General features: G+C 42.1%; 1 protein-coding gene across 3 annotated transcripts in view; it reads left to right on the top strand.

Moving 5' to 3' along the window:
- Positions 1 to 19,509, top strand: part of FBXW8 (F-box and WD repeat domain containing 8) — a 119,583-nt gene that overhangs the window by 11,636 nt on the left and 88,438 nt on the right. For all 3 annotated transcript variants that reach the window (XM_059676679.1, XM_059676680.1, XM_059676681.1), the window contains exon 2: positions 5,582 to 5,686. In XM_059676679.1, the coding sequence (XP_059532662.1) occupies positions 5,582 to 5,686 (105 nt within the window). The remainder of the gene's footprint in view (positions 1 to 5,581; positions 5,687 to 19,509) is intronic.

Raw genomic sequence — 19,509 nt, 5'->3', positions numbered from 1 at the left:
TTTTCCTGCCATTCCCCAAAAAGATGTTTTTCTTTTGTTGCTACCCAGTGTAGCAACAGGGTAGGTTGTTTACATAACAGTCTGGGACTTGATCTGTTCGGGATTGACCATCATTTTGGAGTTCTAAGAGCCCAGTGATTTTTTTAAAAAAGTTTCATTTTGTAATGTTGGTATTGACATTAGTTATAATTTTAATCAATGCTTCGAAACAGTTATTGCCTTTCAGAACTTATAAATGACCAAGAACTATCACAACTGGTGCATTAACAGTGAGACGAGCATGGTGTCTCTGTTCATTTGTTGGTGTGGGAAACATAACACCCCGACTGGTCATTTGTACCCTGGTGGCTGCACCGTTTTTTTTCACTGTGGTATAACCTTTTAAAATTGATGATTCTTTTTAAAACGCCTCCTCAGGAAAGACCTGTTGTATGGACATATTCAGTGTTCAGACTCCTGGATTACTTAGCCTCTGCTATAACATCCCCTTTCCACTGTCACCAACTATTAGCTGCTTATAGTACGACAGGGGAGGCAATTTTCTGTGTAAACAACTAAGTGGTAGGGGAATAGCATGGGATGTGGACCTAATCAACACATATTTGTTGATGGAAAAAGGAGTTGGAGTGTCACTCAAGAAAAGAAAATGGCAATATTAACATCCCATTCTTGTGTGCTTAGCCCTGGTACTTACTTGTGCCAAGCCCTTTCCATGTAATACTCTTTTTTTTAAATCCTCACCCGAAGATATTTTTTTTGATTAATTAAATCTTTATTGTTCAGATTATTACAGTTGTTCCTCTTTTTTCCCCCATAACTCCCCTCCACCCAGTTCCCACCCCACCCTCCTCCCTCACTCCCCACCCAGTCCTCATCCATAGGTGCACGATTTTTGTCCAGTCTATTCCCGCATCCCCCTCACCCCTTCCCCCCCCCAAGAATAGTCAGTCCACTCCCTTTCTATGCCCCGATTCTATTATAATCACCAGTTCATTCCGTTCATCAGATTATTCACTTGATTTTCAGATTCACTTGTTGATAGATGTGTATTTGTTGTTCATAATTTGTATCTTTACCTTTTTCTTCTTCTTCCTCTTCTTAAAGGATACCTTTCAGTATTTCACATAATACTGGTTTGGTGGTGATGAACTCCTTTAGCTTTTCCTTATCTGTGAAGCTCTTTATCTGACCTTCAATTCTGAATGATAGCTTTGCTGGATAAAGTAATCTTGGTTGTAGGTTCTTGGCATTCATCACTTTGAATATTTCTTGCTACTCCCTTCTGGCCTGCAAAGTTTCTGTTGAGAAATCAGCTGACAGTCGTATGGGTATTCCCTTGTAGGTAACTGACTGTCTTTCTCTTGCTGCTTTTAAGATTCTCTCTTTGTCTTTTGCTCTTGACATTTTATTTTATTTATTTATTTATTTAAATAAATTTTATTGATTTTATACAGAGAGGAAGGGAGAGAGATAGAGAGTCAGAAACATCGATGGGAGAGAAACATCGATCAGCCACCTCCTGCACATCTCCCACTGGGGATGTGCCCGCAACCCAGGTACATGCCCCTGACCGGAATCGAACCCGGGACCCCTCAGTCCGACGCTCTATCCACTGAGCCAAACCGGTCTCGGCTGCTCTTGACATTTTAACTATGATGTGTCTTGGTGTGGTCCTCTTTGGATTCCTTTTGTTTGGGGTTCTCTGTGCTTCCTGGACTTGTAAGTCTATTTCTTTCACCGGGTAGGGGAAGTTTTCTGCCATTATTTCTTCAAATAGGTTTTCAATATCTTGCTCTCTCTCTTCTTCTGGCACCCCTATAATTCGGATGTTGGTGCGCTTGAAGCTGTCCCAGAGGCTCCTTACACTATCTTCATATTTTTGGATTCTTTTTTCATTTTGCTTTTCCAGTTGAGTGTTTTTTGCTTCTTCGTATTTCAAATCGTTGACTTGATTCTTGCAATCCTCTAGTCTGCTGTTTGGAGTCTGTATAATATTCTTTATTTCAGTCAGTGTATGCTTACTTTCTAGTTGGTCCGTTATCACAACCTCGAGGGTCTCATTAGATTTCTTGTAGGTCTCATTAAGTTTATCGGCAGTTTCTAGAAAATTCTTGAAAAACCTTAAAAGTGTGGTTTTGAACTCTATATCCAGTAGTTTGTTTTCCTCCATTTCTGTCATTTGTGTCCTTTTTCTTTGTCTCCGCATTTTTTATGCTTCCCTGTGTTGATAAAGTGGTTTTCTGTGCTAAGTGTCCTCTAGGGCCCAGTGGTTCAGCCTCCCCAATTACCTGAGGTGGACACTCTTGGTGCACCCCCTTGTGGGCTTTGTGCACAGTCTTGTAGTTAAGTCTTGATTGTTGTAGGTATCATTGGGAGGAATTGACCTCCAGGCCAATTGGCTGTGAGAATCAGCTGTGTCTGCAGTGGGAGAACTTCTGTGCTGGAGACACCCCTCTGGGGCAAGACTTGCTTCAATGGGGCTTTGGTGCTCACTGAGTCTGCCCCCTGAGTGTGTCCTTTATGGTTCCACAGAGCTGCAAACTGGATGGTCCCACTCTGACCTCTGGGTACACTGGCTCCTGGATATCTAGGGAGGTGCTAATCTAGCCTCTGCCTTAGGCTATCCAGCAAAAGCCTCAGTGCAGGGCTTGGGCGGGGCGGGTCCCACGGGATCAACAGGGCGGGGCTAGCAGTTACGGCTGCTCTCAGAGGCCCCGCTTCTCAGTGTTCCGGCAATAGCTGCAAGCCCCTCCGAGAGAAAGCTGCCCTTGAGTTCCAACCGATGCCAGACAGTCCCGCTTCTCCCATATGAGTCTGGGTCCCTAGAGACTTGCCCGGAACTGGAGCTCAGAGCCTGAGACTCCCTCCCGATTGAAAATGACATCCGCGCCCTCAGCCGCCAGCCCGCTCCGTGTGTGCCTCTGTACCTTAGTATTTTACTTCCGCACTGCGCCTCCTCTGAGTCTCGGTATGCTTTTCTCTTTCCTTCTAGTTGTAGAATTTCCACTCAGCCAGCCTTCCTGTGGGTCTGGATGATGTCCGTTCCGTCTTTTAGTTGTATTTTTGAAGTGGGTGTTCGAGGCAGCAAACTCCGGTGTTTACCTATGTCGCCATCTTGGTTTCTCCACCCTGAAGATATTTTTTTCCATTGATTTTTAGAGAGACTGGAAGGGAGAGGGAGAGACAGTGAGAAACACCAATGTGAGAGAGACACATAGATTGGTTGCTTCCGCATGCCCTGACCAGGGCTGGGAGCCTGCAACCTAGGTTTGAGCCCTTGATAGAATTGAACCTGCGGCCCTTCAGTCTGCAGGCTGACACTCTATCCACTGAGCCAAACCGGCTAGGGCTCATTTTATTCTTAATAACATACCTCTTCGCAGGTAGTTATATCCTGTTTTGCTGATGAGGAAACTGAGGCTCGGATGCATTTAACCTGGTCTCATGGCTAGTCAGGAGGAAGAGCCAGGATTATCAGTTTGAATCTTTGCTCTAAACTTCATGCTGTGCTACATCCCAGAGATCTCAGTGGTTGGGATCAAGGAAGATGATGGCAGGGTTGGGGAATGCTAAGGTAGAGGCACTGTTTTCTAGGATGGAAATAAAAAATTGGTCAACTGAATAGGCAAAAGGGGGAAGGCTGCTGCAACCAGAAGTAAGACTTTTCTGCATCAAAATAACTAAAAACACAGGTGATTTCTCATGCTTCTTCACAGTAGTGTCAAGGCCAGACCCAGTTTATAGTGGGTCCCGGAGGGAACGATGGGAGAAAACAATGCTTGGCACGTTTCAACAGTGAAAAGCCGCGGGCAGAGGCTTTTCTTTGCCTTCATTCTGCTTGTGTGAGAATAAGGAACGTTTTTCTCTTGCTCCTTTTATGAGTAGGTAAGGTGGACGTCTCCACCTCACCGTAGTCCAATAATCAAAAGAGAAAGCAGGCAGAAGTGCAGGGTTGCAAATGATAGTCTCACGCCTTGTTGTGGCCTCCTCCACTGCCGGTGACTCACTCTGGGGCTGTGTTGAGGAGCCGCAGTCGCATCTGGATTAGAGAACGTGCTGCCTCTTTTTCTTGATGAGTGAAGCCAGTTAGTTGTAGGAGGGTTCCTAGCCTGACATTAGACTGATGACTTCTCATTATTTTTTTAGGCAAGGACCCCTTTGTCTTCCAATTACACTGACAGATTTTTTCCCTGTTGTTTTTTTTCCCCTCCTTGTATAGCCAACATTTCTCTCTTGATTTAACATTCTGTTCCTTCTTTACCCACAGAGAACTGTCAACTCTTAACTCTTTTTTCCTCTAGAGATCTTTTTTGGCCTCACACTTAGCCTTGCACTGTTTTTGTAGTTGAATATAATACTTTCTTATGCCCTGGATTATCTTTTAGCCCTGAGACTCCTAGATGAATGGAAAACATGATTCCAGAACAATCTTTACCTTGAATCTTGAAGGGTTTAAATCAGTGCTCACATTCCCTTAAAAATTCTGAGACTATTTTCACTTTTGAGAATTCAGCCTTCTAATAAATAATTATTATACTTGAGTGATGAATTAGTAATTTGTTTGCAACTAGTAAGTCACTGATGTCAGCCAAAGCTTATTAAAGATGAATTTTATTAAGCAAGTTCTGTTGGGACAGAGAGCGTTGCTTTGCCTGGCTTTGCAGCAGCAAACACCAAAGCGAGCTTTGGCAGGTGGATTTGGGAACAGGCAGAGGGTTGCATATGTACACTTGGTTTTCTTTTCTGTTTCACACTCATATTTCTTTGTGCTACTAGGATCGTCATGACAGCCTTATCTCTCAAATAAAGCCTGTTACCTCATCCCTAATTGCTTATCCAAAGGCAGGCGAGCTCTAATTTCTCCGCATTAATAAATGACACCGAAGAAGAACTGCTTTGTTTGCACTGGCTCACGCAGGTTAACCAGTGTGAGCCCCTGAGTGCATTAGGAAACCTCGTGCTTCTCCCGCGGCCAAGGCGGGCTGGTGTTCACCTCGCTCTAGGGCAGCATTTCATTTATTTACTTTTTGCTCATGTTCACGGCCCTATTCCCCTTTCCTGATGAAAACACTTGAGTGACCTAGGTCAGCATTTCTCCTGTGGCTCCGGGATACTCCCCTCAAGTTGGGGGTGGGGGGGAAGGGGTTGGTAGCAGTTGTCCTAAGAGGACCGATGGCTGACCTGGTTTCATGGCTCACTCTTGGCTGCCTGCTGCTTACCTTTCCTTAGAGACCAAGAGGCTTTCCACAGACCTATGCACGGATACCAGTGATACACCAGCTTGTAAGATGGCACCTGCTTCTCCTTTTGAAGCATAATGGGAAATGGTCTTGTGGATTTCATACGTGAATGTGAGGGTAGACTTGTGGGAGTGTAGAGGATTGAGAATGGTTGTCAAATTCAGAGTTAGTTCTATGACTGAGCTCTGCTGAATAGTGACAACCCTTGACTCCCCTGGGAAACACCATCATCTCTCTTGTCGCCACCCAAGAATATCTCTGGTAATTTAAAGGGCCTGCAAATATGAGCATTTTAAAATCTCAGAATTGTAAGCTTATTGCCTTTCTCCTTTTCTTCTCAGAATGAAATGGACGATGTGCCCTTCTTTGATATCCAACTGCCTTATGAATTGGCAATCAATATATTTCAGTATCTGGACAGGAAAGACCTGGGAAGGTGTGCACAGGTAAGCCGTCATTAACCGATATTGAAGATCTACCTAAATATGTAATTAAAGTATAGGAAGCTCCTCCATAACAGAAATTTACTTAACAGAATGACCAGCTTTAAAGAATTAATGAATTGGGTAGCATCTTAACGTGAAGAAAAGCAACCTTAAACTTAAGGAATTGTGTTTGACATTGTTACTTGGTGTTTATCTTTTTGTGACCATCTGCTCAAGAGCTCTGTTCCCCCTGCAGTCTGAGTTATGGCTGACCTGTGGCTGTGTGCTCAAGGCTGACAACTCTGTGCGCCGTCTTTATTGAGCTAGCCTGAGCTGTTAATGTCTTCACCGTTTTTAATGCAAAGATGCCAGCCCTTGGTTTAATCAAGCCAAGTCGTTAGGTTGGGAGCTGAGGGTCAACCTGGGGACAAAACAGTGAAGTCATGTTTTAGGCATAGAGTCCAAATTACTCTTTAAACACCAGAACCCACTCAGTGAGGTGTGAGGCCTGTGAGACCTGAGACCCACCAAGGGAATTGCAGGTCAATGACACCCATCTCATGCTTACTCTGGAGCATACATTCATGGAGTGGGATGGTGGGAGATATCGTCTGGCCAAACTTTATTGTGCACATGAATCACAGGGGATCTTGATAAAATGCAAATTTGGGTTCAGGAGGTCCAGGGTGGGACCCAATAGTCTGTGTTTCTAACCAGGTGATGCCAGTGTGCCTTTGGCATGTTTTGAGGCAAGGGTATCTTTTTGGTGAAGAGCGTGTAATTTATCACAAGTTAAATGTGTATATGATTGCTGGGTTTTCATGGACACTGTGATATCTGTTGTCCATAACTGCCAAATAAATAACTTTCTTAGTGGTTACCATCCTCCCCCCCCCCCCCCCGGTTTCTATAATGTATTTTACACAAGTGTCTATACCTTTAAGAGAAAGAGTTGGTAAGATTGAGTGGTAGGAGAAACATACACTAAAATCCAAAGCTCCACCAAGAATGTAAAGTTAAAAATATTAAGGCAGTTTGAGAGTGGTGAAAACTGTAGCCAAATTGAGACTCTGGTGCTTGCTATTTCTATGGCTGTTGAATGAAACCACATAAAATTTATAGAGTTTCTGCTTTTACACTATTTTTTTTATGAAGCATTTTGCTTAATCAAAATTACAGAGCAGGGCAAAAGTAGGTTTACAGTTTGTATGGAAAAATAATACAAGAATTAACAAATAATAATACAAGAATAAACTCTGGCCAGAACCGGTTTGACTCAGTGGATAGAGCGTCGGCCTGCGGACTCAGGGGTCCCGGGTTCGATTCCGGTCAGGGGCATGTACCTTGGTTGCAGGCGCATCCCCAGTGGGGGGCGTGCAGGAGGCAGCTGATGGATGTTTCTCTCTCATCGATGTTTCTGGCTCTCTATCACTCTCCTTTCCTCTCTGTAAAAAGTCAATAAAATATATTAAAAAAAAAAAAGAATAAACTCTGTGTTTCATGTATTCACAACTGTAAACCTACTTTTGCCCTACCCTGTATTTTTCTACTTAAATAGGTAATTGAAAAAGTCTTCAGTATTCCTGATTGCCACAGTATTACTTCATTGGGGGTGTTAGCGAGTCTTTTTTGATGCAGAGTGTGGAAATCTTTGGGAAATTATGGAAGAAATTATTCAAATTTAAAATGCGCTAAATGAAAATGTACTGAAGTGTAAACCACGCTCAGAGCCTATTGATTACATTAAGTAAGAGTGCCCACATTGTCTTCTTCTTTCCCCTTGCAAACTGGGTTTGTTATATTCTAACTTTACACATTGGCCCTGTTCCCAAGAGTTGAAAACAAGGGTGTAGCTGAGCGAGTCCAACTCCTGGATGTCAGCCTGATACTGTGAGCCGGAGTCTTGGAATAGCGTCTAATAGCTAGCTGCTTTCCACAAAGTCAGCATTCGATGATAACATCTTCATTCTTGATAGGGAGCTGCTGTTTAAGGAATCTTTTCTTTTAACATTGCTTTTTGCTCTCCTGCTTTGTAGAGGGCCATGTGGCTTTCACATCTGCTGCTGGTTTTCTCATCCAAAGAGTTTATCAGTGAAAGATAGGATCTAGTTAGTGGAAGAAGAGATCCCCTTTTGCTACAATGGGGCTGCATTTCAGGGGAGATCGGTTATGCTGGGGAGCTTATTCTGCAGGTGTGAACAGTTTAATTTGCAACACAGTAGTCCAATTGTCCACCAGAATTCTTCTCTCTTTGGCCAGTTGGATTTGTATTGTTGTTGCTTTTCAGCCTCATTTTTAGAGCACATGTATAAGAGTAGAAACTATTTTAAACGGAACCCCTAAAGTGGCTCTGATGTGAAGCCAGAACTTTTTCCATAGGGCTGTTGCATGAAGATGGCCATGGATGGCCAGTAATTTGTAGAATTGGCTTTGTTTTTTTCAAGAATTAAAACAAAACCACGAAGTAATAAAAATAAGTAGCATTTTTATTTGTTTCGTGTGGTGTTTTTATTTTTGAAACAGGGAAGAAGTCCTTCTGTTGAATGGACTGTCCTGCTGTTTATGACTTTATTTTAGAGGGGCTCACTCTCTGTCTCACTCTGTGAATGTAGCCACCTTGGGACTGTAGTGAAATTGGGCCAGCTACGTGGAATTGGCACCATGAACTATATGTGTGCCCTTGGAGAAAACCTGTTTGCTTAGATCTTTATGCCAAATTGGTAACTGACTCACACTAAGGAACCCTGATTGGGGAGGACTTTGGAGATTTAATTATGCCACAGACTATGCTGGAAAACGGATTTTGCTCTGACTTTGTCTCCTTTCTGCATCCCCTCTCTTTTTCTGCTTTGTGAGCTCACTCAGACCTAAAGTCCTACTACGTTAGTGATTCCTGTGTACTTTCAATGCTGACCTCTCTAGCTCCATGCTATCAGTAGTCATCCCTCGAGGGACTTAGCGTCTCTGTGGGAGTGTATCATGCTGAAATATCATCTCAAACAGTAAGCAAAGTTATGCATTGGGCAATTCATTGAACAGCTTTATTATCTCGCTGTTTATAATTTTATGTTCATTTTATTGTGTGTGCCCACAGGATTCCTGGCACTTTAAAGAATAATATTTTTGAATGCATAACAATTACAAAATTGTCGATTTCAAAACTACAAAAAATGATTTGGTTTTTATGAGAAGTGAAAGTGTGCTCTTATTTATGGCATGAATAATTCTGAGGAGTAAAGGTTTGTAGGATGTTCATCAACATTATTTTAAAAAAAACTTAAAATAATTATAAATTCACAGGGAGATGCAAAAAATAATAGAGAGATCCCGTGTACCCTCTCCCCGGGTTTTTCCATTGGAGGAACAGTATCAAAACCAGGAAATTGGTGTTGGTGCAGTGCACAGAGCTTATTCACATTTCACCCATTTTCCATGCACTTATTTGTGTATTTAGTTCTGTGCAATTTTATCACAGGTGTAGATTCGTGTGACCACAGTGAAGATACAGCACATTCATCAACAAGGCACACTCACCTCATTCCTCCCCCCGTTTCGAACCCCTAGAAACTGTTAATCTGTTCTCCATATCTATGATTCTGTCTTTTTTAATATTCATTTTTAATATATATTTTAGTTATTTGTTTTCCTGTTGTATAATTTTAGATGTTTAGCTGGTAGGTAATAAAGTCATGTTTTTCAAGCAAAATGTGGAAAATTGTGCATAAAGAAAGCAATAAAGAAAAAGCAAGATGCGGAGGTTAAAAAACTTAAGATTTATGATAAAATTGGTGAGCAAGAAATAGGTGTTATCAAAATAAATAAGTAATTGTGGAACTAAAACCAGTATATTAGATAATGATTTTAAGTTTCAAGGAAAATGTGATCTTACAATCTTCCCAGATGTGCAAATAGGAAAAACTAAAAGCTGAGGTTTTATAGTTAAAGATCTTAAGTCTTTAAAAGTTGGGAATCCATAGCTAAGTGCAACTAAATTGATTTTCATAGCAGAAATGATTCTGAAGACCTGTCGTTGCTGGCAGGGGTCCCTTAGTTCTTAAGTTTCACTTTGCGACCAGACTTCTCTGTCAAGGAAATATGTGCAAGCCTGAGACCCCAGCACCTTCCGGAGTTGCCTTTTAAGTCACCAGGTTACAGTGACTGCCTCCTTTAAAGAGGGGTTATGGAAAATCGAAGAACTCTAGAAGAAAAAGTAGGGAGCTAGATGAAATAAGAATGGCAAAGTAGTATTTTTTTTTAAATTACATCTTTATTGTTCAGATTATTACATTTGTTCCTCTTTTTTCCCCCTATAACTCCCCTCCTCCCAGTTCCCGCCCCACCCTCCGCCCTCACTCCCCACCCACTGTCCTCATCCATAGGTGCATGATTTTTGTCCAGTCTCTTCCCGCATCTCCCACACCCCTTTCCCCCCCAAGAATAGTCAGTCCATTCCCTTTCTATGTCCCTGATTCTATTATGATCACCAGATTATTTATTCACTTGATTCTTAGATTCACTTGTTGATAGATGCATGTTTGTTGTTCATAATTTGTATCTTTACCTTTTTCTTCTTCTTCCTCTTCTTAAAGGAAACCTTTCAGCATTTCATATAATACTGGGTTGGTGGTGATGAACTCCTTTAGCTTTTTCTTATCTGTGAAGCTCTTTATCTGACCTTCAGTTCTGAATGATAGCTTTGCTGGATAAAGTAATCTTGGTTATAGGTTCTTGGTATTCATCACTTTGAATATTTCTTGCTACTCCCTTCTGGCCTGCAAAGTTTCTGTTGAGAAATCAGCTGACAGTCGTATGGGTACTCCCTTGTAGGTAACTGAGTTTCTTTCTCTTGCTGCTTTTAAGATTCTCTCTTTGTCTTTTGCTCTTGGCATTTTAATTATGATGTGTCTTGGTGTGGTCCTCTTTGGATTCCTTTTGTTTGGGGTTCTCTGCGCTTCCTGGACCTGTAAGTCTATTTCTTTCACCAGGTGGGGAAAGTTTTCTGTCATTATTTCTTCAAATGGGTTTTCAATATCTTAATCTCTCTCATCTTCTGGCACCCCTATAATTCTGATGTTGGTATGCTTGAAGCTGTCCCAGAGGCTCCTTACACTATCTTTGTATTTTCAGATTCTTTTTTCATTTTGCTTTTCCAGTTGGGTGTTTTTTGCTTCTTCGCATTTCGAATCTTTGACTTGATTCTTGCGCTCCTCTGGTCTGCTGTTGGGTGTCTGTATAATATTCTTTATTTCAGTCAGTGTATGCTTAATTTCTAGTTGGTTCTTTATCACAACATCGAGGGTCTCATTAGATTTCTTGAGGATCTCACTACATTTATCGGCGGGTTCCAGACAGTTCTTGAGAGACCTTAAAAGTGTGGTTCTGAACTCCATATCCTCCATGGACAATTTTGTCCTATTTCTTTGTCTCCGCATTTTTTATGCTTTCTTGGTGCACCCCCTAGTGGTCTTTGTGCGCAGTCTTGTAGTTAAGCCTTGATTGTTGTCGGCAATAGTGAGGGTGATTTGACCTCCAGGCTAACTGGCTATCGCAAAGTAGTATTGATAATTGTTTCAACTGATGGGTTCTTGGGAGTTCTTTATATTGTTCACTTTACTTTAAAAAAAATATATGTTTTTATTGATTTTTAGAGAGAGAGGAAGGGAGAGGGATAGAGAGATAGAAATTGATGATGGAGAAACTTCATCTATCAGCTACACACACCCTACTGGGGACAGAGACTCCAACCTGGGCAGTATCCTACCAGAAGCAAACTAGTGATCTCTTCATTTCTAGGTTGAAGCTCAACCACTGAGCCATGCCGTCTGGGCACTGTTCACTCTACTTTTGTGTTGAAGTTTTTCATATTAAAAAGTTTAAAAGAAAAACAAGCAAAAGCAAGAGATTGTTTTTGAATAAGAAAATTGGAGCCTCCTTAAGTTAGCACATGCCAGAAGCTAACCTTTGAAAATACAAGCAATCTAGTTTTTTAAAGCGTTGAAAAAAAAGAAAAAAAGTTGGACTTACTCTTCTCATTCAGTTGTTTACAGTGTGCCTACTATGTGCTATGTACTGTTCTAGACACACAGAAAACAAATAGCAAATGGCAGACATAAATGGCATTAAATGTAAATGGACTGCGTGGAACAGAGTGCAGAATCTCAGAGGGACGGTCTGGGAGGGTGGGTAGGTGGGAGGTAATCAACCAAAGACCTTAAATGCATATATGCATAACGCATGGACACAGACAGTAAGGTGCTGAAGGCCTGGGGCCAGGGGAGGATATGGGGGGAGAATAGGGGCGGGCTGAAAGGGCTCAATGGGGGGGGGGGGGAGAAATGGAAATGGACTAAGTTCTCTAGACAGTGAGTACAGCAGTGAACAAAACATAAGAAAAATTCCTGTCTTTCAGAAAGCTTACATTTTATAGGATAAGTACAGTGGAGAAAAATCTTACAGCAGAGGTGATGCTTGGGTTCACTTTAAAAAAATATATTTTATTAATTTCAGACAGGAAAGGCAAGGGAGAGACAGAAACATCAATGATGAGAAAGAATTGACTGCCTCTTGCATGTCCCCTATCGGGGATTGAGCCCACAACCCAGGCATGTGCCCTGACTGGGAATAGAATCCATGACCTCCTGGTTGATAGGTTGACGCTCAACCACTGAACCACACCGGCCGGGCTTGGGTTCACTTTTAATGGCCTGGGAAAACTTCACAGAGAAGGTGACCTTTGAGCAAAGACCTGAAGCGGGGAAGAAAGAAGCTATGCAGGTCTCCACCCAGGAGACTAGCCAGTGCAGAACCCTGAGATGAGCACACCTGCTGTATTTAAGGAACAGCAGGTGAGCTCATGTCAGGTCACAGTGCCTAGGTTGTGGAAGGATGATTAATGTCCCCCCGAAGGTGTTCATCTCCTAATCCCAGAAACTGTGAAAATGTTACTTTTATGGTAAAGGACCTTTGCAGATGTTAGTTAAGCATCTTCCGATGGGGTGATTATCCAAGTAGGTTCAATGTAATGACAGAGCTCCTTATAAGAGGGTGGCAGGAGGTTGAGAGGAGAGAAGATGCTGTGCTGCTGGCTTTGAAAATGGAGGAAGGGCCCTAGCTGGTTTGGCTCAGTGGATAGAGGTTTGGCCTGTGGACTGAAGAGTCCCGGGTTCGATTCCAGTCAAGGGGACGTGCCTGGGTTGCGGGCTCGATTCCCACTAGGGGGTGTGCAGGTGGCAGGAGCTGGTCAATGATTCTCTCTCATCATTGATGTTTCTATCTTCCCTCTCCCTTCCTCTCTGAAATCAATATATATATATATATATATATATATATATATATATATATATATATATATATATATTTTTTTTTAAAAAGAAAGAAAATGGAGGAAGGGACCATAAACCAAGGAATGCAGGTATCCTTTAGAAGCTGGAAAAGCTAAGGAAACAGATTCCCCCCTAAAGCCTCCTGGAAGAGACAGAGACATCGGCTTGTCCCACTTATTGATGCATTCCTTGGTTGCTTCTTGTATGTGCCCCGACTGGAGTTTGAACCTGCAACCTTGGCATATTAGGACGATGTTCTAACTAACTAGCTACCCTGCCAAGACTAACACCTTGATTTTAGACTTCTGGCCTCCAGAACTGTAAGATAAATTTGTATTGTTTTAACCACTCAGTTTGTGGTAGTTGGTTAGAGCAAGAAACTAATATGGGGGCATAGTGAGCAGATGGGGCTAAGAGAAGGAGAGATGGTCGGAATGTGAAAGGCACTTAATCCATTAATAGAACTTGAACTTTTATTTTGAATGAGATGGGAAGTCATTGAAGTGTTTTGAGCAGAGGAGTGACTAAGTCAGACTTACATTTGAAAAGGGATCATTTTGGCTGGTATGTAGAGAATAGGCTATAGCGTGACAAGGATACCAGCAAGGAGAAGGTTAGAAGGTTATTAAAATAATCCAGATGAGAGAAGATGGTGTTATGGACCATGACATACCAGTAGAAGTAGGTGGAGTCAGGGTTGATAATGGTCTGGTGTGGGGAGAGGTGGAGGAGTCAACAGAAACTCCCAGGTGTTTGGCCTGATCAGCTGATGGTTGAGGTGGCCCTCACTAACAAGGAAAAAGTGGGATGTGCAAGTTGGGGGAAGGTCAGAGTTGGGTGGATGTGAGGCTGGAGGTGAGTTCTGGGTTCAGCTCTGGCTGGAAACCTAAATTTGGAAGCTGTCAGCACATGGTGGTGTTCAAAGCCGGGAAACTGGATGGATGAGCTCATCGGGGCAGTAAGAGTAGATAGAGGAAGGGGTTCCGGGATTGAGTCTGGTGATCAGGGCGAGGGGATGAGGAGGCTGAGCGGGCAGTACCTGTGAGGCAGGAAGAAAACCCAGAGTGCATAGTGCCCTGGAAGCAAGGGATGAAAGTTTTCAAATGGGAGAAAGTGATCAAAGGCATCAAGTGCTCCTGTTAGTCAAGTAAGAGGAGGACTGAGAGATGCCCATTGGATTTAGCAACTTGGAACTCACTGGTGACCTTGACCAGAACCAGTGGCCCGGGGAGGGCAAAAGTGAGTGGGTTTAAGAGTGAGCGGGAAGAAAGGAAATTGAGATGAGTCTGTTCTCCTCAAGCAGACTTCATCCATGAAAGTGTGACCAGAACAATGACACTTTCCCCCTGTTGTGGGCCTCACTGGTAACCCTAATCCAGGCAGAGTTAATAAAGCTAATTTTTGAGCCAAGGGTCGTTTTTTCTTTTTCTTTTGTAATGTACAATTCACAGTGGTGCTATAAAGCAAAATGCTGGAGACACTTTTATTAGCAAATTCTTGCAGCTGAGGCTCACTCAGTGGGGCTTTTACTGGGCAGAGCCGTTCCAGTCCTGGTGTACTAAAAGAGCCCATTAGGCCTTTGGAAAATTTAGGCTTGTAAACTTGCTAGATTTAATATAACTTAAGAAATCCAACAATTAGATTTCATTTGGGTGAGACTCTTTAAAATTTACTTGTGAAAGTTTTACTAGGTCTTTTTCTTGTTGATATTTCCCCTCCAGGATGAAAAGAAATTCTTAAAGCCTGTAATTCTTCTTTAAAAGAAGAAAAAAAGACACCCTCCTTTTCCAGTTTGCACATTTCTGTGTTTAATACCTAAGTGTAGGTACAGTCCTGATCCCTTTTTGGAAGTAATTCTCACCTTTAGCTTTTATAAATCCCTCAAAGAGACTTATTGTTTGTTATCCAAGATTTAAACTTTATCCTGAATATCATTTTCTACAGAATAAGCCCTGTGATCTAGGGTTAGTAAGTGGGGATGGTGCACCGAAACATCTACTTTTTGTTCTCAGTTTTTCATCTCATAATGCTGTTGTACAGATTTCAGGTTGTGTTATTTAAAACAACCTGATATTTTCTTTGAAGCTGATAATACAAATCTGTTTTCAGCTTCCAAAGTTTTTAAGGTCTGATATATTTGAGACTTCTTGAAAATCTCTGAAAAGTTTCTCCATTTTTAAAATTAATTGTTGTTGTTTCTTAATCCTCACATGAGGATATTTTTTTCCATTGATTTCTAGAGAGAGTAGAAGGGGTAGGGGGAGAAATATCAACGTGAGAGAGAGACATCGATTGGTTGCCTCCCACACTCACCCCTATTGGGGCCTGGGAACCTGCAACTGAGGCACGTGCTCTTGACTGGGAATCGAACCTGCAATCCTTCATTCCACAGGCTGACACTCTAACCACTTAGCAAACCAGCCAGGGCAAGTTTCTTCATTTTAAAGTGGCTGAAGTTGTACAGTTTAGTTCCTAATGAAAACTTACCCAGAATGTTTAATTTCATTGGAATCTTCTAGTTTGTAATCTCTGAGCACTGATTTGGATTCTCCTCAAATGCTGATGATTCAGTTGCTCTACCTAACCATGCAGCCTTGTAGCTAATTTTTGGACTACAGAATTACAGAGATTGCCCCTATTTGGGGCCAGTCTTGTCATACAACCTGACTAAGGGCAGACACCAAAACCTTTCCCTCTTGTTCATGGGAAGTCACTGGTAGAAAGGTATCAGTTTGGCAGGTTGAGGTGGAAAGTGGATGAGAATTGCTAGTCTTAGTGCCCAGCATGTAGTTAGCACCCAAAACATCTTAATCGATGGACCAGTAACCCATTTCAGTGTTTTTTAAAGTGTCTTCTAAGGAGCTCTAAGAAGTGTTCAGGAACCAAGTAAGCTTGGGCGATTGCAGCTTCTGTCTCCTTAGAGACATGTAACACATGTCCGTGTATTAAAGTGACATATTAACACCCCGAGGAGCAGCTGTTCTGCTGAGCCTGCTTTGGGAAATGCCAGTCTGTGTAATGAAATCATGACTGACATTTATGCGATCTCTTAGCAACTCTGAGTCTTTTGTCCAATAGTTGCATTTCATAATTTACTTAATTTTATATTTTATAATTTTTACAAAACAGGCTTGTGTATTCCAAGGATCAGAGTAAACTGCCCGTGGTTGGTTAGCACTGTCTGCCTTTGAGAACCCATGCGGGTCTCTGAATGTTGGCCTTTACTTCATACTCACTGAACCCTGAATTCCAGGGCCTGTTAGGGACGTACTCTGCTCTGAAGCTATCTGAGAAGTGGCCTGGCTCCCTCCCAGCTGATGCTGGTCCGTCTCTCTGCGCTTCATGGTTGCCTAGTGCTGAGACTCACTCTGGCACAGACAGATGGACAGACACCACCCAGTTCATGGATAGGCTCAGCTGTGGACCAGACATGCCAAAAATAAAACCGCCGTGTTCTGTCTAGTGAAAACTGGAACTCCAGTGTTATTGACTCATTATCCTGTTCTTTATTGCCTGATCACTTGTGATCAGATGAGGGTTTGTTTCCCTGACGCCGTTATGGCGAGGATGGAGAAGTGTGGGATGACAGTGTGGTTGAGTGGATTTGTAACTGATGCTGTGGCCAGGCCCAGGGTGGGCTGCTTAATGGATCCATGTCTGCTTGGGGGGAGTGCTACAGTGGTTTGCCACAGGCTCTGTCCTCAGTCCCATCCTGGTTAACTTTTTTTGTGTTTTTTTTTTTTAAATAATTAAGACATGAAGTCCCACAGACCATATTTTGCAGATGATCTATGTGTGGGAGAAGTAGCTAATGCAGAGGATGACAGAATTGAGATGCAAAGATGATATAAATGCTGGGTGGAGGTTTGTGTGCAATGAGTTGAGATTTAAAATGGGTAGAAAGTTTATTAAGCTAATAATTTACACTTAAAAATATTGTGGAGTTCTAGCCTGTTTGGCTCAGTGGATAGAGTGTCAGCCTGTGGACTGATGAGTCTGGATTTGATTCTGGTCAAGGGCATGTACCTGGGTTGCAAGCTCAATCCCAGCCCCGGTCAGGGCGTGTGTGGGAAGCAACCAGTCAATGTGTGTCTCTCACGTCGATGTTTCTCTGTCTTTCCCCTTCCCTTCTACTCTCTAAAAATCAATGGAAAAATATCCTCAGGTGAGGATTGACAAAATAAAATAAATATTGTGGAAGTAAGACATGTGGACATTTTTCTTTAACTGCAATTTGTGTTTTAAAAGACTCTGAAGGCCCTGGCCAGTTTGGCTCAGTGGATAGAGTGTCGGCCTGTGGATTGAAGGTTCCCAGGTTTGATTCTGGTCAAGGGCACATGCCCAGGTTGTGGGCTTGATCCCCAAGGGTGTGTGTGCAGGAGGCAGCCGATCAATGATTCTCTTTCATCATTGATGTTTCTATCTTCTCCCTCTACCTTCCTCTCTGAAATCAATAAAAATATATTTAAAAAATAAAAGACTGAAGAATGATAAACACCAAGTTGAGATTAAGATTGGAGGGAAGAGGATGTAGACACCGAGAGATGCATAGGAGTTTTAAACTTATTAGTAATATTTTATTTAAATGGGGTGGTGAGTCCATGGGTGTTTGTAATATTCTTTATACTTTTTTGTTTGCCTTCAATATTTAATACAACAGACTCCAGAAGATTTGGTGGATCATTAGTTCCATAGCCAGGATGATGATAGCTACAAATGAAGTAGCAAATCTGATATAATCCTTTTGTTCATGGCACTTGACAGTCGATATGTGGGGTATAGTTGAGTCCTGAGTACCACATTTGAAGAGGGACACTGTAAGTAGATGCAGAAATATTCAGAAATGTGGGTATGAGAACTAGTGGTATGATAATTATTTGGAGGAAACGGGTAGTATTTAGACCAAAGAAGAAACGGCTAAGGGGAAATGCGTTGGGTGTCTTCAGCCATTTGAAGAACTGTCACGTGGAAGAGGGAATAGATTTATTTTCTCAAAAGGGCAAAAATCAGGGCCATAGGTAGAATCTGTTTTCTTTTTAGTTAATCCTCAACTGAGTATTTTTTTTTTCTATTGATTTTTAGAGAGAGTGGAAGAGAGGGGAAGAGACAGAGAACAGTGATGTGAGAGAAACACATCAATTGGTTGCCTCCCACATGTACCCCAACCGGGGCCTGGGATCGAGCCTGCAACTGAAGTACATGCTCTTGACTGGAATCGAATCCGCAACCCTCCTTGGGCCAATGCTCTAACCACTGAGCAAACCAGCTAGGGTGGTGGAATCTGTTTTCTAACCATGGAAGGAAGTACTTTTTAATAGAGTTGCCTTGCAGTGAATCAGACTGATTGGGGAGGTCAGCTCTTCACCAAAAGCCTTCTGCTGGCCAGGGATGCTGTGAGGAGCCTTCCTGTGATGGGGTGGTGTGCCTAGTTGATCTCATAAGACTCCTGGTACTTTTTCAGTTTCTAAACCATTGAAGACTTGAGCCAGTGTGACACATTCAGCATTACAGTGTGACACCTTGGTTCACAAAAATGACAGAAGTCTTGCACTTCTTTATGCTACCTGATACTGTGAATTGCACGCAAAGTGTCCCTGCCGTGACTTAGGTGATGTGACCATCACACCTAGAACTTGCATGCTCTCATGTACTGCAAAAACCTAATTAAGGAAGCCAGAACTTTAATGTCCCATCAGAGTGCTCTGTTGGTCAATATTGCTTTGACATACCTTTTGTTGCATAAGGTATTGTAATAATGATTCTTTTTAATGTAGTTTGCTCGTGATGGAAAATCAGAGCTTTTGAGGCGAACAAGCAGAGTTCGTGGATTCTGATTAATTTTCACTTTGTAAGTTTTAGCTTCTGCTGCCATGGAGCAAGTAGAGACCCACTATAGAGCTAATGAAAGTTCTTTAATAAAAATATAAGGAAGCTAATGGCTTCCTTATTTAAAATAATATTTGGAGCAGCATAGTTTCATAATAAGGTATTTGTGTGTGTCCTATAATGCTCTGTCATGATCTGTACTAGTGTACGGCATATGTAGAAAGAATTATATTTATAGAGTACTTTTCTGTGAGTTCTTTTATTGAGATACACAACGGTTCTCTTGGTGATGGCGTATGTTATTCACATTTTAAAGATGAGGAAATAAAGGCCCCTGGTCATAGAATTTAGTGTTGTAAAGGGCATTTTAGGGGCTGACACCCCCCACCCCCACCCCACTCTGCCGTTTCACAGTGGAGGAAAGAGGTGCAGGGAAGACTAATGTGACTTTCTCATTGCAGCAGAGCTAGTTAGTGAAAGACCTGGCACTAGAATCTGGGTTTCCCCTCACAATTGTAACTAGTTTCCTATTACATCATGCTGCTTCTTGAATAATGGAGGCAGGCATCAAGACATGTTTCTGAAAATGTTATCAAACATATATACATATACTACTATATCCCTATCACTTTATGTCTCCTTGGGGAAGTTATTATGTAAAGGAACTTTGCCATGCTATGAATTTTCTTGGTGCAG

Source organism: Myotis daubentonii, chromosome 19, assembly GCF_963259705.1.
Source record: "Myotis daubentonii chromosome 19, mMyoDau2.1, whole genome shotgun sequence".
Classification (NCBI taxonomy): Eukaryota; Metazoa; Chordata; class Mammalia; order Chiroptera; family Vespertilionidae; genus Myotis; species Myotis daubentonii.
The sequence above is the reverse complement of the archived record's forward strand: the minus strand, read 5'-3'. Positions and strand labels throughout refer to the sequence as shown.